This window comes from Emydura macquarii, unplaced genomic scaffold (assembly GCF_026122565.2).
Source record: "Emydura macquarii macquarii isolate MOO-44397 ecotype Brisbane River unplaced genomic scaffold, CSIRO-AGI_Emac_v2 contig_3246, whole genome shotgun sequence".
Lineage (NCBI taxonomy): Eukaryota > Metazoa > Chordata > Testudines > Chelidae > Emydura > Emydura macquarii.
In genome coordinates, this window is record NW_027133383.1 from 28,883 (window position 1) to 52,308 (window position 23,426).

Consider the following 23,426-nt stretch of genomic DNA (forward strand, 5'->3'; position numbering starts at 1 on the left):
AGAATGGTAGCCGCCAATGAAAGGTCCATTTCTCATTCAGATAAATAGAGACAAATTGCTAATCTGGTCAAGGACAGAACTGGAGACACCTGGGTGACTCTCACAAAAGAGCAACAGAAAAATCACTCAGAAGAAGCTCACTGGAACAATAGAGCTGATGCCATAACAAAGCTGCTGCTACTAATAACGACACTGGAGACACAGACCAGGTAGAGCAAAGAGAGGCAGTGACTACCCGGGGGAAAACTTTAGGCAAAGGAATAGATACCTTGGATTTAAGTACCCTTCATGATGAGGATACAGAGATCCAGTCCTTAGTCAAGGCAGGGAAAGATCTCTCAGGCAAATACAGGATTGAGCAGTTTGGAGATGTCTCGTGGGTAGTGGATGCAGGTGGTCGAAGGCACTGGATAGTCCGAGCCAGGTACGGGGAGACCTGATTCAGTTTGTGCATGAGCAAAGGCATAGAGGGAAAAATGACGCTTTGAACACGGTTAAAGATACAGGCTGGTGGCCAGGCATGAAAGCCAATATAGATCAATGGTGTGATAATTGCCTACCGTGCGCCATCGTTAATGCTGATCGCCAGGTTCAAAAGAATGCATTGGGGCATCAAAGAATAGAGTGTCTATGGTCCTGGATTCAGATAGATTACATAGACCCTTTGCCCACCACCAGTAGAGGGAATAAATACTGCCTGGGAATAGTAGATCCCTTCTCCAAATGGCTGGAAGCCATCCCTACTAAAACCAACACTGCCTCTCTCACAGCTAAGCAGCTCTTTAATATAGTTTTCTTGAGAATGGAAATTCCAGAGTAATTGATTCAGACTTGGAATCCCACTTTGTGGGAGATGTTATGCAAGAGCGATGCAGGCTTTAGGCATTAAACAACGTTTCCACACAGCTGGACACCCTGAGTCCTCTGGACAAGTTGAACGAACCAATCACACTCTAAAGGAAGCTTTGAGAAACCAGGTAAAAAGCTCAGGGAGGGATTGGGATGGAAACCTACTAATCATATCAATGGCTCTAAGGCAATACGTGGGTACACTCCCTTTACAGTGATGACTGGAAGGCAAATGCGCATGCCTGAGAGCTGGTGGTTGGCAGTGGAACTGCCTGGTGCCTGGGAAGGGCAGGTGGTGGTAGATGAATGGGTACAAACAATTGTTACCTAGCAGCTCTGTGTTCTTGGGGAAGCAGGGCGCAAACCCCAACTCTCTCTCTCTGGCTCACCTGAATTACCCCCCCCACCAACCCATGCTTGAACCAGAAACCAAAGGCTGCTTGAACCAGAAACCAAAGGCATTCTCAATATGAAAAGGCAGGAGACACAACTGAAACCCTCCCATCAAGGGTGAGACAACTCCCCATGCCTCATAAGCTTCTCAGTTAACACATGAATGGAGAACCAAAGCCTCATCTACATCGAAGATGGAACACACACTGAACTCTGGGATTGATAAAGCAGGGAACGCACTGCATGTTGGGAAATCCCTGCTCTTGATGTAAATGAACTCACACCTGTACACATCCAGCTCCGCAGTTATCAGACCATTCTAGTTATTGATATGCAAAACACTGAAACCTGGTTGCATTGTGAGCCCTCTCTCAAGGAAAAGCACCCTTCCAGGAATGATCAGCTCCTTTTCTCCAGACATTGTTTATCCATAAACAAACCTGAGGTCTACAAAAATCCCCTATCAAAGCTCAAACCTCTGTTCTGATGCTTGGATCCAAAATTCTGCATCAGTTCCACTGTAACCTGTCTTTTCTTCCTGACTGATCGTGTTGGGGGCTCTGCCAGAAAAAGCCCTCCAGCCCCTGAACTGACAAGCCTGTTCCTGGAAACCTCTGAACTGCATGGAGTGGTGAGATCAACCCCCCCACGCCTTCTTCCCCCAACACAACTGGTCTCTCTCTCTCCCCCGTCTTAGTCCAGGTATTACTTTCTACTTTTGTAATCAAACCTGGGCTAGCTTTCTCCAATACCCCAACTGTAATTGTGTAGTACTGTAAGCATTTGATTGCTTTCTCTCCTTGTATGGTATTACTATTAGTATAATAAATTTTATATACCTAGCAATAAAATAACTGTTATAATCAAGCTGGTTGCCACTCTCTCTCCCTCTCCCTCTCCCCCAACTGCATGTGCTCCTTTGTGTTCTTGGTCTCTATTTTGCTCTGTAGTAACGCTTCTCTTACCTAGTCAAAGATCTCTGGAGTGCCCAAAAATCCTATGGGGTTTGCTCATCAAGGGGGTTACCGCTAGAACAATTGTGGTGTAAAGAGGCATATGAAGGGGACAGTCAGGAAGTGCTACTCTGCCTAGCCTATCGGGTCCAGGGGCAACTAAGGGTGCAGCTCAAGGTGCTGTTTGACCCAGCCTGATTGAGTCCAAGGGGCAATTAAGGGAAGTAGCCAAAAAGGTGCTGTTTGGATCTAGCCTGCTCTATTCTGGTGTGTTGCAAAGGGGCATATAAGGGTAGCCACTGAAAGTGTGGTGTCACCCAGCCTGCTGAGTTCAGGGACACATAAGGGGGTCAGCTGACAGTGCTAATAGCCTGATCTGCTCAGACGCACTAAGTTAATCTGAAATGTGTGTGTGTGTGTGTGTATCTGGGGGGGGGGGGGGTATTTGAATCTGGTGCTGGAGGAACCCAGCCCTGAAAACCTTAGGTCCTGCAGGATAGCTCCATTGGGAGGGGGCATGTAGCCCTATGAACACACAAGTAACACAAGCAGTACATTAGTAGCATCACACCCCCCTTCCAGGAAGGTAACCCTAATAAATGAGCATACCCCAAGGTGAAGGGCAAATCTGGTAACACCCTAGTGGAGACAATCGCTGCTCTACACATGCAAGTGGCAGCACAGCTAGGCATAGTACAACAAAACACAGACAAGAAACTAGGCTAGGAAAATCCTCCTTTGATATGGGAATTAGGCCAACCAATAATGCACAGGAAGTTTTCAGTGAAGGAGCAATCTTTGGCACACATCTGGGAGGGCCCCTGCATTATTGTGAACCATGCCAGTCCCAGTGTTTATCAGGTTGAAATCCTGAATGGAAAAAGTGGGAGACCTTGGCAGAAATGGTTTCATGTGTCACAGCTCAAAGAATGGAAGAGTAAATCTCCTGACTCTCAAAGAATGTTATAAAGAGTCTCCTCCATCCTTCTGGCCACCTTTCTTGGCTAGCAAGAAGAAATGGCTTTGGACCGTTGGAAGATACATGTCAGATAGGCTTGTCAGTGCCTACCCCGATGTTGAGGCAGAAAAAGGCCAGAAAAGTCCTCGACTTATTATGGCCACCCTTTGGTAGGTCACTGCTCCACTTTTGCCCTGAACTGTTGGTCCCAGATTCTCCCAATATATACGGGGGGAGTGTGGGAGTTTGTTTTTCCCTTCTCCAACCCTCACAGTTCCCAAACATGAGCCATGACATCCCACCACAGCACCAGAACCCTGCTACCTGGGGTCTGATGCTGTCTGGGATCTGATGCTGTCCAGGCTCTACGCTGAACCGGTGATCCCTCTGCACCTCTGGAGGTGTTTGCCAGCTGGAACTCAGGAGGTAAAATTGCGGTGCCACATGCATGGACTCTATGGGAATGGGAGCAACCCCCTGGCCCTGCAGCGTCACTACCAGTTCTACACTGCTGACAACTCCTCGGGCTGCCCTTGGCACAGAGTTGCCAATTGCACACAGAGTGCCAGCATGGAGCCACTCCAGCTCTGTTATGACATTAAGGCCACACCCGACTCCATCCCATTCTTCTGTAAACCAGTGTGGACTCGAGAGGGACGTACACCATCAAAATCAACCAGTGACAGCATCCTGGGTGGCAGGAGCAGCGGAGGGTGCAAGACAGCCCTGGTTTCCTCCGCTGTTTGGAGAATGACCATGCCCTCGTGTGTCATCGTTTTTGGAACCCAGACAGCTCCACTGCCAGGAGATGAACTGCAGCTGTCCCTGATCACTCCTGCAGGCAAAAATATCACACGGTTCCTCGTGAACTGGGAACCACTGAACTGGACTGTAGCCAAACATGACCTGCTCCAGCAAGGTCCCCCAGACTGGGTAGTTCAACTGAAGGACACACACTGTGACAAGCTCATGCCAACAATTTGGTTTAAATTCTATGGGCACATTGCCATTTCGGAGGGATTCCAGGAGCCTGGCTTGTACAGGGTGGAAATGGGCCAACAACAAAAAACAGTTTAAAATTTTGACCCCCTGATCACAAGCCTCGCTTCCCTCCAATGTTTAAGAGCCCCAATTTCAGGACCCCATGTGTTGAAATTGGATCAACAAGAAGAATTGGTTCTTCAACCTCAGACTTCCCTGAAGTAGGTTCAAATCCACTTAGAAGGCATGAATATCTCTCACATTGCACCTGCATGTGCTCCCTTGACTGGAACTAGCCATAGAGGTTGTGGTGAATGGGTAAAAATGTGGCAAGGGCCAAACATATAAATAGAGTAAAAAGGGAATTAAGTGCTTGGATTGCACCTGTGGGAGCAGGAGTATCTTTAATTGATGTTGCAAATATAGAAGTTCTGGCTAATAGACTATCCTATGCCACTGAAAATATCGGGGAAATGGGAACCCCATTAACAGCATCTTTGAAGCAGTTAAGTGAGGAACAGTAGTTAATAAGTAAGGTATTTCCTGGGTGGGAAGGACTCACGGAAAGAGATGAAGGGTTAATGATGTGTGGGGTACAGTCCCTCCAAAATAATGTCTCATTGGCTTCAGTGTGTGAGCAAGCTCAGATGCTCACCCAGAACGTAATCATGGGAATGATTCGGCAGGCCACAGCAGGACAAATTCCCATGGAGGCAATCCACTTGATTCGGCCCCATGCAACGGAGGAAGAATTAGCCCTCCAGCCCTGGTGGAGATTAGTAAATATTTCTTACTATCACCACCAGCAGATCTTGTAGTTATTCCTGATAACTGTGGCAGGCAAGGAAATTAGAGTAATCCACCCAGTGGTCCCACTGGGATTACAGATTGATGAGCACTCAGTAATGTACTCCAGAGACCATAACACTTGGGCCTGGCAGAAAGAGAAGGTGTGGAACACGGTGAATGTAAAAGGGTGTAGGAGAAAAGAAGGTTTGGGTTACATCTGCGAGAACCAGGCATGGGAGGAACATGATGAATGCTTCTTCCCCCAACCTGAGAATAAGTCTCGCTGTTCCTTCGATGTTATCCAGGAGAGGGAATTGGTTATTGTCTATGATGGTAAAGCATGTGTGTGTGTGAGAAAAAGATGTGATATTGTATTGATTAATGGACATTGGATTCAACCCATGGTGCCTTACATTAAACGCTGTTTCTGTAATGTAACCACCATTGTTAGTTGTGATATTCAGGTTACCGTGCCTATATGGACCATACAACATTTGAATGCCTTCCCGGAGCTCTACAAGGAGGTTTCCCATCTCACTGGGAATGGGTCTCACTGCCATTAAGAGACGATTCACTCATCCCGCTTTACACGCTGAGCTGCAAAGGCTCAGAACTCTGGGAGAGGATGGCAAACTCGAGATCCAGCACCACAACCAGGAGATCTCTAGGCTCGGTGCTACAGTTAAAAATACAGGTCATCACTCCTGGTGGGAGACTTTGCTTGGATGGATCCCTAGTGCAACAGGTTTTTTTATATCATGCTTCTCCCCATTGTGGTTGTCACACTGGCTGGATGGGAGGGGGAGGGGGCATTTATTCTATTTACCATTGGTATGTCAAAATCATAATAATTTATATGAGATATGCCGTGTCAGGTACGGTTAGAAAGGCTATAATGTGCTAAGTAAGATGATGATGTTTATGTTCATGTGTTATATGTGTAATGGAAGTTATGGATATAGTTGCTATATCTGTATTTCAAATTGTGCTGTGTCTGGGTCACACCCCACACAGGAAGGCTGCAGCAATAGCCTGCTTAATGGCCCATTAAGAAATTCACAGGTACAAGGGGCCCAAGGGGAGAAGCCAGAGATATACTTGATGAGTCACCAGGACTTACTCACATGACTCTGGACTCCATCTTATTCCTGTAAAATTCCACAAGTGGCATGGCAAAGGCCAAAGGACATAAAAGGCAGCTGCACCACATCCATTTTGTCTTCAGTCTCCAGCCTACCTCTGGATCAACTCATCTACAACTGAACTGAAGCGGAACTGAAACAAAGGACTGAGACCCATCCAGGTACTGGATGTATAGCAGAGGGACTATCCAAGCATGCAAACTCCACAATTCTATTAGAAACCTGATATATATGGACTTTCAAATCAATTGTATTTGTCTGATTGCTTTAATCCTTTAACATTTCTCTTATAGTTTGTTTCTTTCTTTTTATAATAAACCTTTAGTTTTAGTTACTAAAGGACTGGCTGGCAGCGTGGTATTTTGGATAAGATCCAAACTTATATTGATCTGGTACTGTGGCTGACCCTTTGGGATCAGGAGAAACCTTTTTGGTAAAGAGCATAGAGTTTTAAATAACTGGTCTCTTTACTGGACCTAGTGGCTGCTTGGGAGCCAGAGACTGCAATGCAGTAAAGGGGGCTGTGTATATTTGTATTTTGGCTTCTTGATAACCAGTGTGGGGAATCAAAAGCACTGTTTGTGGCTGGTTGGGAAGTCTGACTTCAGTGTCACCCACCAGTGCTGGGAGAATCTGCTTTCCTTTTACAGCCTGCCCTGACCTTGGCATTTTCAGGCGGCTACCTTAGGCACAGATGGGTCACTGTGGTGTTCATCGGTTTCCAAATTATACTAGCAATTGGTCTGGTTCTGTTGGTTTGCTGGATCCAGCGACTGATGTGGTGGCTACAATGAATTGAAGATCAGACCCGGTACCACGGAGAAAGGATAAGATGGGGATACTCACTCAACGCAAGGATTTGTTACCTGTCAGCTCTGTGTTGGGGAACCAGGGCACAGTACCCAGCCTGTCTGACTCATGAAGGACAAGCCTCCCTCCGCCTCTGTTTGAACCAAAATTGCTAAAGACTTACAAAAAGCAATTATCATGCAGTGGGAGACACACCTAAACCCCTCCGGACAAGGGTGACAGGATTAAGGTAACTCCCCTAGCCTCATTTGCATCGAAGATGGGATAGGGAGGCCCCTCCATTAGCATTCAGAGCAGAGAACAGAGATTCCAAGGCAGGGACCGCACTGAACTCTGGGACCAGAGAAGCTGGAAATCACGGCATGATGGGAGAACATCTGCTCCAGATGCTAATCAACCCATGCTCGAACATACCCACACAGCAGTTATCAGATCAATTGTAATAATGAATCCTTTATTGGTGTGCAAAATATGAAATCTGCCTAATTGTATTGTGAGCTCCCTGGAAGTAACATCGCCCATAGAAAGGAACGATCAGTTCCTATTGTCCAGCCTAAACAAAACAAGTCTGGTGAACTCCCTTGAGCCATTGTTTACCCATAAACAAATCTAGTGTTCAACCTTCAACCTTTGTTGTTTCCCTACAAAAACCCCTACCCAAGTTTAAGTTTCTGTTCTAATGCTTGGATCCAAATGCTGCACCAGTTCCACTGGGACTTCACCTTTTTCTGACTGACAGACCTTCTCTGATCGTGTTCGGACTCAACCTGTCTCAAGCACTTTGGATCCTAAGCTGAACAGCCTGTCTACCTGGGAACCTTCGACCGGTTCAAGTTGTGCTGAGTGGTGAGACCCCAACTCACTGTCTCCGAGTCTTTGGTTAAGCCCACTTTTCCCCTCAGATATAATATGATTTCTCTCTCTCTCACTCCAGGTATAACTTTCTAAACCTGACTTTTGTATTCAAACTTGGGCTAGATTTCCCCAATACCCCAATTGAAACCATGTAATATTGTAACCGTTTGGTTTGTTTGTCTCTCCTTGTATGACTATTGCTACTAGTGTCATGAGTTTTATATACCTGGCAATAAAATAACTTTTATGGTGAAGCTGGTTGCAAAACTCTCCCCCAACTTCAAACTTTGTTCATTCTTTCATGTTCTCAACTTCCCTATTTGCTCTGCAGCAAGGCTCCTCTTACCTAAGCCAAAGATCCCTGTAATGTGCAAATATCGGGTGGGGTTTACTCATCAAAGGAGTTACTACTAGGACAAGTGTGACATAAGATTGGGGGAAGGGTGCTGAGTCTGGGGCATCTGAAGGTGTCAGCTTGGAAGCTGCTGACTGACCCTGCCTGCTCAGATGCTCTGTTAACCTGTGTGCCTGTGTCGGACGGCATTTTATTGCTGCCCTGCTGAATTAAGTCTTGTGCTGAGTATGTGGCCTATGAGGATGTCTGCTTGGAAATTCCAATTCACCTGCCTGCTCAGAGGGAGGGACGTGTGTGTGTGTGAGTGTGTGTGTGTGTGTGAGTTAGACTGAGTCTGGGGGAACCCAGCCCTGTTGAACTAAGCCCTGCAGAGTAGCTCCATTGGGAGGCAGGAACTCGCAGGAGGGAGAAACAGAGCTCCGTAGAGAAACACAAGTGAGACAAGCAGTAAATTGATAAAATTACAAAGACCCCAGAACGTAACCCTAATAAATGAGGGCGCTCCAAGGTGATGGGTTATCTGGTAACACCTCAGAGAGGGGCCCCTCATGCACACACGTGGACAGAGGAGCTGGGTTGGGGTAAGGGAATGTACTAGAGGGAATTACTGAGCTCCCAGGGACAGACACATCCATCCCAGCATATCAGGGGAAACATGACAGGGCAGGTAGCCATTAGCTCAGCTGTAAATAGGGCCAGAGATCTCCTGCTCTGCCCACTGGACCAGCTTCCTCTGCCTGACCCCTTTCTAGCAAGGTTGAACCCCAAATGCACAAATACAGAACGGGGGATAACTGGCAGGCAGCATCACAGCTGAGAAGGATCTGGGAGCTGTGGTGGATCCCAACCCCAGCATGAGTCAGCAACGAGATGCTGTTGCAAAAAAAGCTAATGTAATTCTAGGTTGCATTAACAGAGGCATGGCATGCACGTCACAGGAGGTGACAGTAGCACTCTACTTGGCACTGGTTAGGCCTCACTGCAGTCCAGTGTCCAGGTTTGGATAACAATGCATAGAAAGGCTGCAGAGAAACTGGAAAGGATCCAGAGACGAGCAACAAAGATGATCAAAGGGCTGGAATGCTGCAAGCCATGTCAGCAAAGGCTGAAGGAACGGAGTATGTTCATTTTGTAAAAGAGGAGCTCGGGGGGACATGAGCGGTCTTCAAATGCTTGAAAGGCTGCCATAAAAAAGATGTACAATAATTGTTCTCTCATGTGACAGACGGCAGGACAAGAGGCGATGGCTTCAAACTACAGCACAGCAGATTTAGATAAAATCCCAGGAAAAACTTCCTAACCACAAGAACAGTGAGACAATAGCATACTCTGCCTAGGGTTGTTCTGGGAAGCTCCTTCACTGGCGGTTTTCAAATGTAGGCTGGATGGCCCTCTGTCCTGGCTGGGTTAGACACTCTCTCTGTTCCCTGCTACCCTCGGCTTAACCAGGATCACCTCGTGTTAACAGCACAATGGAGCATGGGCTGAGGTTGCTCATCCCCACCCCAAGAAACTAGAGCAAAGCCCTGAAAGTCAGGTGTACTGGGCCCTGGCTCAGCACAGGGAGCTGGACTTGGTGACTTCTCGAGGGCCCTTCCAGCCCGACATTTCTATCCGTTAGTTCTCGCCTGTCTGAGACTCTCTGGGCCTTGGAGCCTGACCCGGTGCCCCCTGCAGTCAATTCTCAGAGTACCATTGGCCGTTGGATCTGGCCCTGGTGCACATCTCATCCCCTGTATATGGCACTGGGCATTGTTAGGGTCCCAGCAAGCCCTGGGCTATTGTTACAGCTGGACACTGCGCTGAGCTCACACAGTTCTGCCTCCTCTGCTAAATCTCCTCTGGGTTTCCCCCATCCCAGCCCTGAAAATGGGAATGTACGGAAGTAACAACAGGCCTTGGGCTGACCCAAGCAACGCTGCAGGGACACTGGGAGTTTGACTGCTCCCGAATCCGACGTCACAGCCCAGCCCGAACCAGATGCCAGGTCAGCCTCAGGCTGCAGGTTCCAGTTTGATTGTGGCAAACCCCAGGTAAGTGAAGAGAAAGGAGCACAGAGAAACGAACAGTGGGATTTTATCGGCTGATCTTTTCTGTGGCCACATAATAATTTTCCAAGAAAATAGGCTCAGCGTGGTGACAATGAGAGAGAAAAACAGTATTTAAATATTAAGGGGGAAACTTATCAAGAAACCGTAGTTAACGTTCAGATCTACCCAGCATTCCCCATGGCATTCTCCCCTCCCCCATCGTTTATGATCCAGTTGAGATGATGTCCTGCATTAATAGCAGCAGAAAGGTGCAGCTGGGGAGTGCGGTACAAAGGGTAACAGTCATAAACAGCCTGTTACTGAGCTGCAGAGGGGAGTGGTGTCCAATGGGAGCCTGTTGGGTCAGAGTCTCCTTTTTTATGGTGCATCATTAAATATTGGCTGAAGACAGGGCATTAGGCAAGGTCACGGTAACGCTGAGCCTGTCTGTCCCAGAAAGACACTGACAGGAAATGATAATTAAACCCTCAGATGCCTGCGCTGACAGAGCTGAGGGTCTCAGATGCTTCCGCTGTGGCTGTTAAGGGAGTTCTAGGGTCAGGCTGCATCATTCCCTGCTCTGCTACAGACTCCCTGTGTGACCTTAGTTAAGTCACTTAGGCTCAGAGTGTCGAAGGTATTTTGATGTCTAAAGATGCAGATAGGTGCCTAGTGGAATTTTCAAAGGTGCATGGGCACCTGGCTTCCAATGGGAGTTAGGCTCCTCGGTGCTTTTGAAAATTCCATTAGACGCCTAACTGCAACTTTAGGTGCTTACAGACCTTCCAAAATCTGACCCTTAGCCTCTGTGCCAGATTTGCAAAGCTATTTAAGCACCCAAAGATGCAGACAGGGGCCTAGTGGGACTTTCCAAAGTGCCTGAATAAGTTAGTGTCTGACTCCCATGAATTCCCTTCTGCTGTGTTCCTGCCCCTTCTGCATTCAGCCCATGCACATTCTCTCACAGGCATTCACTGGCAGGAATGTCCCTGCAAACGAGGGATTTCTACTGAAAGTTGAAAAAAAAAGTTAAGGCCAAAAACTGTAGGTAGAACATTCTGAAATCCCGCAGCCATTTTCTGAATTTTATACAGTTAAAAAAAAAGTTAAGGCCAAAAACTGTAGGTGCCCATGCGAGACCCTGTGTGGGGGGAGCAGCCTGTGGGGTGCTAGCCTGGTCGTTCTCGTTCTCATACTGAAATGGGCCCACGGCTAGCCCAAGTCCCGCACCACTGGATTTTTATTCTCTCACACCGCTGCGAGGTTGGGCCGTGTTAGTGTCTGTGGCCCCGGAGAGACTGTGGCTTGGTTTACAGTTAAATGTTTTGTTGGTATAACTATGTCGGTTAGGAGTGTGAAAAACTCCCACCCCAGCCCACAGAGCTGTGCCAGCAAAACCCGGCCTGCAGCCCTTTTGAGGGTGCAATTTATTCCCTTCCGGGAAGTGGTATCATCTATACTGGGAAAGCATCCTCTGCCCACGCCAGCTGCAGCTCTGCTTGGTGGGAGGGGCCATTGCTCATCTAGCTACATGGACAAGGCCTAAGCACCTCACCCACCCTGCACAAGGGGCTCCTGGGATTGATCTCACATATCCTAAGCCCACAGCCCAGCATCCCACACACTGGACCAGCCACCCTCCATAGGAACCCCCTTGTGCACAGGCAAACAGGACTCCTTGCCCACCTGGGATGTTGTATGATTGACGTATAACTGTGTATAACATTGTTGCTACCACTGTTATACGATTGCAATAAAACTTACCTTATGTGTCATGTAAGGTGTCAATGCTGAGTGGGATTATCCTGTTGACACACGTATATCATGCTGTGTCTGAAGTTACAGCTAGTGACTTTATACTGGCACCCTGCATATACGCTGCATTCCCGAGTATGGCCCACCAGGTAAAATCTGCATTGAAGCCAGACCGCCCCTTGGGACTGGGCTATGCCAGTTAATGGACCATAAAGGACACTGAGCTCACACACTAGGCCATAGAAGAAGCCTGTCCCATCCACTGATCCTTCCTGTGGACGTTTTAGCCAGAATACGGGCAATGGCTGCTCTCATGACTCATCAAAGCGCACAAAGGCATGTGACTTGCTCATGGGACCCTGGACTCCATTTTGGGCTCCTCTCTGCCTGATGAGGAGAAAAGATTGTCACAGGGATTTGCTACCTCTCAGCAGAGTCTCTCTCCAATGGGCTACAGGATATTCTGCTGTGGGAGTCTCTCCCAGTGAAGTTGTCGCACTCTGGATAACTAATTAAAGAGCCACTGGAGCAGAGGGGCTGGACCCTCAGGCTTACACATCCTGGCTGAGTGCCCTAGAGCGCTCTCTAGAGTTACTCTCATGCGTATGCCCTCTCTGCCTCCGGCCCAGTGACTCTTCAGTTATTTATCCCGAAAGCAACAGCTTCAACACCAGAGCCTGAGGAAGACCCACATTAGAATATCCTATGCCCAGCGGTTAGAGCACACCCCTGTGTGTTCAAATCCCTTTGCCTCATCAGCTGGAGATGAGAGTTGATGGGGTTTCCCAGGTGACCGACTACTCTAACCAATGGGCTAAAAGTTATGAGGAGATCCTCCCCCCAACAATTTACTGTCAGCTCAGAGGCCACCCACAGGATCAGGAGCTGCAGGTGAGTTAGGCAGGTGAACACGTCTCTTCCCCTGCTGGTTGGTGAATTGCTCTGGGGCTAAGATGGGGATTTGGTGTCCGGATGCTTAGAGAGAGGCAGCAGAGTACCTGCACAAAGGTGGAAACTCAGGCACCCAGGGAGTTTTTTACTGCAAAAATATAGGTGCCAAATGAGTTTAGGTACCTAACGGGCTCCGTGGGAGTGTTATGAATCACAGTGGAGCCTAACAGGGATTTAGGAACCTAAACCCAGATTTAGGCACCTGAATACTTTTGTGAATCTCAGCCTAGAGGCTTTGGGCTTTTCAAAATCCCACTAGGCGCCTATCTGCACCTTTAAGTGCCTAAATACAGTTAAAAATCGGCCCCTAAGCCTGCCTGAAAGTGTAACTTGTCACTGCCCTTGAATTAACTGCATGGGAACGTGCATTACCTGAACCTGTGTGTTGTGCTGAGTTTACCCGTAGTGACCAGTGGGCTTGATTATCTGTAAAGAAGCAGTGATTTTAAAAAGACAGAACAAAGGAGAACTTCAGCAATGGCAGAAAATAAACAGAAACCAGGAAAGAAAAGGAGAAGTGTTAAGGGAAAAAAAACCTTGTATAAATGGGAGGAGAAATGACGGAAAAGAGGGACAAGACAACAAGGAATGGGAAACTATATGTATTTTTAAAATGGGATGGAAATTGAGATGCCGTAATTAGACGGAGATAACCTGAGAAATAAGGAGCCATGTCCCTCCCCACAACAGGAGGCTGGGGGAGTCACGTCTCTGACTCTCTCCAGGTGATGTTGTATCTCCCACTACCTGATGCTGTTGCTGATGGTGCCACGTCCATCTGTCTCTCTGCTCAGCCCTCGTAGAAATACCCCGCATTACACTTAGCTGCTTTCAGACCTCACCTTCTCCCCTGGAGCAAATGTAGCTCATGCGAAAAACTCATTCCCTGAACGGTCAGTGTAAATGGAGCGCGGACACACACTGCCCCTAGCGGTGACAGGGGGAACAGCCCCTTTGTCAGTGGGAATGGAGCTCGGACACACACTGCCCCTAGCGGTGACAGGGGGAACAGCCCATTTGTCAGTGGGAATGGAGCCCGGACACACGGTGCCCCTAGCGGTGAGGTCATAGAAATACCAGTAAAACATTAACACCCCTGGTGTGAGCAGGCAGGTTTCAGGCCTTTCAGAAATTACAAACCTGGCAGCTGTGACTTTCCATGGCATGAGGGGTGATGGGCTCCAAGCGACTCTCCCTGGGAGCTGGGCAGCTGACTGGCCCAGGCACTGTGGACAATCCCAGCGAGTGGCCCGACAAGCAGAGTCCCTGAGTCCCTCCTGCTGCCCCTGCCTCCCTCCTCTCATTCAGCGAGCGCTGAGCAAACACCCAGAGCGACTCCCGCCGCTACCACTGCCAGTAACAATAAATGTCTGCGGCAGCCACGTCCCAGCCCTGGCACGCTCAGCGCATGGACGGCCAGCGGAGGGAGCTCGCTGCCCGCGATGTTCATGCCAATGTGGGACTGCGACAGAAAATATTAATGGAAATGCACTTTAAACTGTTCATGGCAAGTATTTCCCACCACTCCCCATTCTAGGAGATCCTCTCATCCAATCACGGCACAGAAACACTCCCATGGGCCCCGTGGGACCCGTCAGAACCTGCCCACACAGCTCGGATTGTTTGAAACGTTACTTGCAAAATGACTTTGAACAGACAAAGCCAAGAGAATCACGCTGAGTCTGTGGGCAAGTCACACGCAGGGAAAGGAGCTGAATTTCCAGCATCCATTGTCCCTGCACATTCTCTGCTCTGCCTGGGGCCCTTCTCGCTCTCCCTGTGTGTGGTTCTGGCTCTTCCTGCCTTTTATTCCCCCCTTAGCTCTGCTTAGGGGTCATTAGCCACTAATATTTCTGTGGCTCCCCCCATGTGCTGAGCACTGCACAGCCCGACAGGAGACACAGACACTTCTCTGGGAATCACAGGCGAGGCAGACCCCTGTGCTCTGCCTGTCGGATTATTGTGTATATTCACTAATACCCCTACAGCCCCTCAGCACCGGGCACGTCCCAGACACACCCACAGACACAGCCCTGCTCAGGGAGCTCACACTCTGCACAGATCGGGGGAGGGGGCACTGACCCCTGTTTAAATGTTCCCTGGCACAGAGGGAGGGTTCAGGGCTCCCTGGGAAGAGGGTTTTGAGGAGAGGCGGGAAGGAGGGGGGGAGAGGGGAGGCTGTGGGAGCAGGTTCCTGGCAGACAACAAGGGCGTGGCAGGAGATCCATGTGGCCAGGCTGAAGCAAACATGAGGGGAGAGGGGTTAAAAAGCTTCCTGGGCTCCTTTCCATAAGCAGGTCCCATTCACCCAGCCTGGCCCATCGCTCACACAGGCCTGGGCTCTCACTCCCTGCCCCAGCTCTCCCAGCAGGTCAAGCAAGTCTCTGGCACTGATCGCTGTATGTAGATGTGCTATTTATCTCTGCTCTGGCTGCAGATGCGGCTCCTCTGCCCCTGCCCAGCAGCAGCTCCCCAGACACTGGAGACACTGGAGACTTTCCCCAGAGGATTTTTCCTGCACTAGCGACAAGGGTCTCTCCCAAACTCCTCCCGCTGCAGACCCACAGTGACAGGATCATATAAATATTCTGGCCAGGTGAGCTCCTCCTGGGGATGGAGCCAGGGGGTTTACCACAGTCATGGCACCTGCTCTCTGCCCCATGAAACCAGCTACAGGCCGAGCAGCCAGAACGCCCTGAGCTCGGCCACTTTAGGGTCTCTCCACAATTTCTCTTGCTTCCCCCACAATCTTTCATTAGACTCTTGCCCTTTGCACGGGCCTCTCCAGCGCGACTCACAAGAGGCTGCTGCTCAGGGCACCCGGCCTTGTAGAGACCTGCCACCACCAACCAACAGACGCAGCCACGGTGAGAGCTCTGCCCGCCTGCTCCCCAGTATCCTCTGGGCAGGGCAGGGCACCTACCAGGAGCCTCCCACTCTCCTTGTCCCAGTCGGATTTCAGTCCTGGAGCTCTTCTCTCTCCTCCCTCACACGCTGCAGGCGGCTCAGGATTTGCTCCTGCAAACACAGACAGGGCTCTGGGGCTGATTTGGGTTCCTTGGTTTGTGCCCTGCGATACTGAGCAGAGTGAGGCTGTGGGAACCCGTCCCACTTCTCCAACTCACTGAAAAAGTGACCCTAGCAGGAAGTAACTTTCTTTCTGGGAGGAACAAGAAAAAAGATCCCATCTCCAGCTTCTCTTTCTGCTCCCATGTAAATGCCTTCCTCAATGGGCCTGGGGCAACCTCTGACGCTAACTGGCAGGCAGTTCAGACCGAGCGGGGCAGGGTAGACCTGCTGGGAATTACCACTTGCCTCCCAGCCCCAGTGTAGTGCAGGGCTGCCCATTACGTTATTATGTGGGTCACATGTTTTCCTTGGGTCACACTTTCTCCTAAGGTTCCATTTATGAATCGTTTTTAAGGGATTCATTAATGATTAATAGATGCTTTAATAAATGGTTAATCAATCGTTTTAGATTTTTCCAGAGTCCAACAGGTCAGGTGGTTGCTCTTTAGTCATGAATTGTTCATAGTTTTTATTATTAAATAACAACCTATAGAACAAACAAACGAACCTTTAATAAAACAATAATGAAGCAAGAACTTAGGGACACAGTGCAGTGGAGGGCAGCACAAAGCGGGGGTGCCTTCGAGTCCCAGGTGAGCAGACACCTGGCTTCTGCCTCTTCTTGTTCTTGGGCCTTCCAGCATTGAGTGGCAAGGCTGGACGTTATCAGGATTTTCGATGCTCAAGAAAGCTGGGCTGCCAAAGGCAGCTGTGCTGGCTGCCCTGAGCTAGGGCCTGTGCCGGGAATGGTGCCTGGGGACACTGCTGGGGGGTGCAGCAGGGAGGAGTTGCTGGTGTTCCCAGGACCCTGTATTGCCCAGGGGCTGCAGAACATGGCTGGTCCTGGCTGAGGCACCGCGTTGCCTGGTGTCTAACAGCAGCCTGTGCTGCAGCAGAGCGTTCTGGCTCTGCGTTGCCTCCAGGAGTTGTCTCTGCAGCTCTGTCCTTCTCCAGTGTCTTGTGCCATGGCAGCGCTGTCCCTGGCCCTGCAACGCTGCCTTTGGCCACTCCCAGGATCTCTCTGGACAGCTCCATTTCTTCCCCCCTTTCTGTCCTCAAGTGCAGCCTCCCCCTCCCCCGTTGTTTTTGTGGGTTTACTTTTTGAAGGCTGCTCTGAGGTCTGTGAATGTTTCATCCCACATTTTCCTTCCCCCCACCCCAGGTTAGCAGCCACTCAGCCACTGATAAAGGCCGTGTCCTTGAGGGTCTGGCCACTGCTGTGGCTGGGGAATAGGAACAAACCCACAAGCCGTTATTGTTCATATTCCAAAGAGGATTTTGTGATAAAATGGGGGATTGTCTTAGTGTTTTGTGTGAATATTGTGTACATGCCTCGCTTCGCCCTGTGTGTTGCACGAATAACCAGGTGGTGGGACAAGGGTGATTGTTCTTTGCAGAGACCCCTAGAGGACCAAGTGTGACTGCCGGCTAGCTGCCTGCACCCCGACAATGGCTGGAGATTTTGTAACTTAGCAACTGAGGGCTGGTGGGAGTGGGGGCAACCTCCGCAAGAAGCCAGCTGGCTATAGCGAGTTGGAGAACAAAGAGAGAGGTGGGGGCCAGGTGACCAGTTTTGCTCGGGAAACTCAACAAAGGACAGAGAAGGTGCAACTGGGTGTGACTGAGGGGGTGGCTGTGGGAAGCAGGACACTCTGGTTTGGGGCTGTGGGGAAAGAGCCAGGGCTCTGCACTCTGGGTCTGACACAGACGGACTTAGCTGGGACTTTCTGGGTTCTGTGCTAACAAAGAACTTTGCTAGGCTGTGTTCAGGACCACTAATAAACCCCTCTGTTTTACACCCCTGGCTGAGAGTCACTGCTGACTGCGGACGTCGGGGGTGCATCGTTCCCTTTTGGGGGTGTATAAGGCTTTCCCCAAGTGTCCTATTCAGGCGGACTCACTGCAGGAAGCTCCTGGTGTGGAACAGGGGTGCTGATGGCTTCAAGGTCGGTCCCAGGAGGCGCTGAAGTCAAGGCATCTTACCCTAGTGAGAGTCTGCCCTGAGTGTCACACAGCAGAGGGTCCTTCCTGGGTCACTATTTTTTATGGATTTCTGACTTTCCTTCCCTGAGATGCTTTTCTCAGCCTTGGGGGAACCTCAGAGGTGGTAAGTGGTGTGTGCATGGGGAGGGCTAGGCTGGGATTTGTGGCTGTGCCGTGTATGCTGATTGGGTTTGCCATCATGCCTTGGAGGCTGGGGGAATTGTAGGGAAACAGTCATGAAATCAAAAGAAATTATATCGCAGAATTGGTTTTAAAATGATTTTTTTACTAAATTAATAATATTCATTCATAAAACTGCATTCATTCATAAAGCCATGCTCATTCATGAACCATGTTCATTCATAAAACTGCCACACTGTGCTCATTGAAAAACCTGCTTGATAGAATTGCTTTCATTCGCCTGCTATGTAAGCCATCCTTCGGTCTAAATATAGCTCTCACTGATAAAGCTACCTTTATGTTACTTGTCTTTAAGTCACTTGCTCCTTATCCTTTTGCTGTTTGTCACTTGTGCTCTAATTGTCACTGATAGAAATTGTTCTAAAAATTGCCTTTATAAAATTCTCTTCTAAGTGATTCATTTCCTTATTGCCACCAGATGGGGGAGGGGAAAAGAAGAGAGGTAGGTTGGCAGGTGCCCTCCATGGTGTGGGCTGAAAAATGGTCATGGGTTGGGGCTTTAGCATGTGACAGAGGCCGATTGCCTGGGCAGAGGAGCTGCCGTCCTGGAAAGTGTGGGGAGCGGTGGATGAGAGGACAGCCTGGGCCGAGGAGGGAGGGGGTGGGCAGGAGATTTGGAAACCTCCTAGCTCACATGTGCCAAAAATGGATGCAGCCCTGGGCCTGCAGGATGGAAGCTATCGTGGCCGCGTAGCACAAATACATTAAAGCTCCACACTGACACGCCGAGATTCCCTCTGAGGATCTGCCTCTTGGTCCCAGTCTGGGTTTGTGGCTGGGAATCCGGCTCCGTTGCTGCAGGGCAGGAATCTGGTTCGCTGTCTGCCTGAGCGGGGCCAGGGGACTGAGTCGCAAAGAGATCCTGGCTCTCAGGGGACAGCGTCTCACCAGCCTCATTGTGCATCCTCCCAAGGGGGTTGTAGCTGTCCTCGGGGGAGGGGAGCAGGTGGCAGGTTCCACACCCTTTCTGGGTCGGGTGGGGGTGTAGCTGTGCAAAATCCTGGCCGGGTCCTCACAAAATGGGCAAGTGACATGTCCCCTGCCAGATTATTGTTCATCGCTGTCTGGATTTATTATTGCTGTACAATAAGGTCACTAATCAGCTATCACAGCGCACATGTGTACTAACGGAGGGCACAGAGCAGCAATGACCTCTATGGCTCGTGGTGCCGGCACAGCGTATTTATGCAAGTTACAGGTGCAGACGTTTGGCCTGTACTTATTTACTCTTGGAAAAGGACCCAAACTCGGACAGTGACTGTGTGGAGACATTAACCATTATAAAAAAACCCACATTATAATGCTGACTCTGCTTACTACGTATGGGATTATTATAAACATGTCATAGGAGAGCTCCAAATTATAACTCTAACTTGTGTCCTTGCGCATGGATTGTTAAACGCTGGTAATCACTGGGGGCATATTTAACAGGACCATATCTAGTAATGGAGTGAGAGAGGGGGGGGAGAGAGAAAAGGTGTGTTGGTGGAAGAAGGGGGGTTGATCTCACCACTCCATGCAGTTCAGAGGTTCCCAGAAACAGGTTTGTCATCTTAGGGTCTGGAGCGCTTTGAGTCTGGCAGAGCCCACAGCAGGATCAGTCAGGAAGAGAAGACAGGTTACAGTGGAACTGATGCAGAATTTTTGGATCCAAGCATCAGAACAGAGGTTTGAGCTTTGATAGGGGATTTCTAGATGCCAGGTTTGTTTATTGATAAACAATGTCTGGACAAAAGGAGCTGATCCTTTCTGGAAGGGTGTCTTTTCTTGAGAGAGGGCTCACAATGCAACCAGGATATAGTGTTTTGCATATCAATAACTAGAATGGTCTTATATCTGCAGAGCTGGGTGTGTACAGGTGTGAGTTCAGTTACATGGAGAGCAGGGATTTCCCAACATGCAGTGCTTCCCTGTTTCAGCAATCCCAGAGTTCAGTGCGTTCCCTGCTTTACCAATCCCAGAGTTCAGTGCGTGTTCCATCTTCGATGTAGATGAAGTTTCTGTATGCCCCCTTTTTACATCTTTGATGTAGATGAGTCATGTGGAGTTGTATCACCCTTGATGGGAGGGTTTCAGTTGTGTCTCCTGCCTTTTCATATTGAAATGCCTTTGGTTTCTGGTTCAGGCAGCCTGCAGGGTGGTATTTGGGGGGGGGGGGGGGGCTATTCAGGTGAGCCAGCCCTGGTTCCCCAAGAACACAGAGCTGCTAGGTAGCACCGGACCCTCTGGCATTTGCCAGAACTGCCAGATGGCCAGTCTGCCTGTGGAGACCAGTCTGTACTGACAGATACAGATGATTTTTCAAAGTAAGTGGAAGGCTTTCCACTTACAACTTAGATCATTTTACAGATTATCTTCCCCACCTCACCTGCTGTTTATCGACATGGCTGTCCAGAGTGGATACTGATGAATCTGGATTCTGAATTGAATAATGAGGTAACAATTTATGGTGTTATTTTCACCATATGGTCACCTACACACTCACAGCAGTGTGCCAGGGGCTGTTAGCAGCTACACACTGAGCCCTTTGGAGCCAGCCCCTGGTCACTGAGACCAGCCAGGGCACGGGTGTAGTGAGGGGAGCAGGGACTGAGGTAGTTGGGTTTGGAAGGGTCGAGGGGAAAACTTGGACCTGTCGGGAGCCTGGTGAAGTAACTAGCTCCCAAGCTTGAGCAGAGAGCAGCAGTTGGGTTTGGAAGGGCAGCACACGCATCATTTGTGCCTGTCGGGAGCCTGGTGAGGTGACCAGCTCACCAGCTGGGTAGCGTTGAGAATAAAACAGCAGCGTAATAGGCTGATCCAGGCAGCAGGAAGGGGCTCCACATAACTGCTGCTGTTCTGCGATGTACCTGCAGCATAAAGAGTAATAAAGACGCTTGGGGCAGGTAGCCGGGTGCACTGTACGTGCTGCTTAATTCCCCAAGTGGGCCTGCCAGCCAGGGGCTCCAGGAGCTGACGGGGGAGCCCATCCACAGTCAGATAGTTACAAATGAACATCCCCACCACTGTCTGCAGGACAGTTTGTGCTGTAAATTGTTGGTGACAGAGTTTTATGTCGCTTCAGATACCAACAATTATTTTCTACATTAATCTGCTTACCAACACATTTTCCCATGTAATAACACAGTAAGATTGGATAAGAAACCCCAGTAACTGCCCCTCATTTCAGTGGAAAATAGGGAAAGGAACACAGGTATAAGGAAAGTTTATCTATTTTCAGCTTAACCTTTCCCTGTGTGAAAACCTGAGAATAACACCAGGTCATGCCACCTAGAAACCACCAGACTGGATTAAAATCCAAATGAATCCATCACAGAATAATTTTCTTTTTCTTTATTTTATTTTCAAATGAACAAGGTAAGCAGAGGATTCTGCCATGAATTGAATATTTTGAATAAATCTTTAAAATTGAACTGCCCTGAAACTGTTCACACTGCACCAAGGTGAAAACAAAAAAAGGAGTCATAACCCTGCCCTGTGATGTGCCTCCCCTCGCACTTTGCTCAGCTATTCCTCCAAGTAATTAGGATACATTTACTGAAACAACTTTATTTTCTGTGTGCTCTACAGCTCACATGAACCCAACATATCACCCTTTGCACTGATGCCTGGGCTCCTTCCTGTCACTGGGTCCCATTCAACCAGCCTGGCCCATCACTCACACAGCCCTGGGGCTGGGCTCTCACCGCCCTTCCCCTGGCCCAGTTACTGAATCCCCTCCCCCAGCTCTCCCCACCTCCCACCATCCCCCCATGTTGCTGGGACCAGCTCCCCCCACAGGCTGAGGCTGCAGCGCAGAGCGGCCCGTAGAGCAGGGCCCCGGCGCTCTCACCCCTGCCCCACACTGCCCCCTGGGGCCATTTCACCCCCCACCATGGGCAGAGACTCCCCCAGGGCAGGAAATGCCGGGACCTTCCCCTCGCTCACTGGCCCCGTCACATTAACTGGGCTCCTCTCCCCCCCCTTTCCCCCACCCGTCATTTCTGCCAGGGGCTCTTCCTCCTCGGGGCACCTCTCCCCTCCCCCCTCATTACGTCCCCCCAGAGTCTTCCTCATGTCAGCTGGGCTCTTCCCTTCCTGCTGCTGCAGCCCCTTCTCCACCTTCAGCATCCACCCAACTCTGCCCCCACACAAGTCTCACACACCCTGCCCAGCCTCCCTAGCCCAGCAGCCAGCTTCCCAACACCCCCTTCTTTGTCCCTCTCCCCCACCCACAGGGGCTGGGAACTCAGAGGGGAGGAGGAGGGGTGATGCCCTTTAGACCCGCCCCTGGGAACAGGCCTGGGGGCTGCTCAGCGCTGGGAGGGGACAGTCTCTGCCGCGGGTGTCGCTGTCAGGGACAGAGAGATTCCCTTCGGCCTGGGCTGGGACCGGGCAGGTGATCAGGGGAGCCGCATTTTTACCTCCAGCAGTGAGACCAGGATAGAAATAAGGGTGAAGCGTCCCGGAGAAGGTGTCGGTGAAAGTGAAGAGCTGGGACCTGTCAGTCACATTGTAAAATGAGACCTCGCCTGCCTCATAGTCCAGGAAAATCCCCACCCGGCTGGGCCTGACGCTCACGGGAACAGGGGTTGCAGGGGAGGTGTAGGCCTTGTATTCCCCATCCCACAGCCACATGACCCAGTATCCATCCTCAGGTGTGAGTGAGCCCACATTCTTCCTGCTCACAGATTCCCTACAAACCCCCAGAGCCCATCTCGTCTTGTCTCCCACCTCCACCTCCCAGTAACGCCTCCCACCCGGGAACCCTTCAGCACCCAGCACACAGAGACAAGGATCAAATCTCTCAGGATTGTCAGGCAGATCCTGGCGTGTGTCTCCGCATCTCACAAGTTTTTGATCCTCAGACAGGAGGAGCCAGGGATTTGCCGTGTCTGGATCCAGAGTCACGTCCACTGGGGAGAGAGTCACAGAGTCAGGGCAGGGGCTGGTCATGGGATCAAAGGGAAATTAACCTGCGTCCCTGTTAATTGCTGGGGAGGGGGGTTGTTGCCCGTTAAGGAGAGTCAGGGACAGTCTGCCCATGGGAGCAAACTTGAGGGGAAGGAGAGGAGGGGAGCAAACTTGGGGGAGGGGTGGGAAGGTGGCAGCGGGGGCAGGGCAGGGGAGGGCAGTCCAGGGACAGGGGAGGGGACAGGCTGATGCTGGGAGAGGAAGAGGAGGGGCAGACTATGTGGCTCTGGGAAAAGAGATAAAGGATTTTGAAGCGCAAGTGGTGTTCTCATCCATCCTCCCTGTTCAGCGAAAAGGCCCAGGTAGGGACCGTCGCATTGCGGAAGTAAATGCTTGGTTAAGCAGGTGGTGTCAAAGGGAGGGCTTTGGATTCTTCGATCATGGGATGTTGTTCCAGGA

The 23,426-nt window shown here is 50.1% G+C and overlaps 1 protein-coding gene across 1 annotated transcript; it reads right to left on the bottom strand.

Annotated features, from left to right (window-relative positions):
- Positions 1-22,126: 22,126 nt before the first annotated feature.
- Positions 22,127-23,009, bottom strand: LOC137142729 (E3 ubiquitin-protein ligase TRIM39-like). Its single transcript, XM_067532180.1, has one exon. It carries the CDS (start codon positions 23,007-23,009, stop codon positions 22,332-22,334), a length of 678 nt encoding a protein of 225 aa, XP_067388281.1. The 3' UTR covers positions 22,127-22,331.
- Between the last annotated feature and the right edge of the window lie 417 nt (positions 23,010-23,426).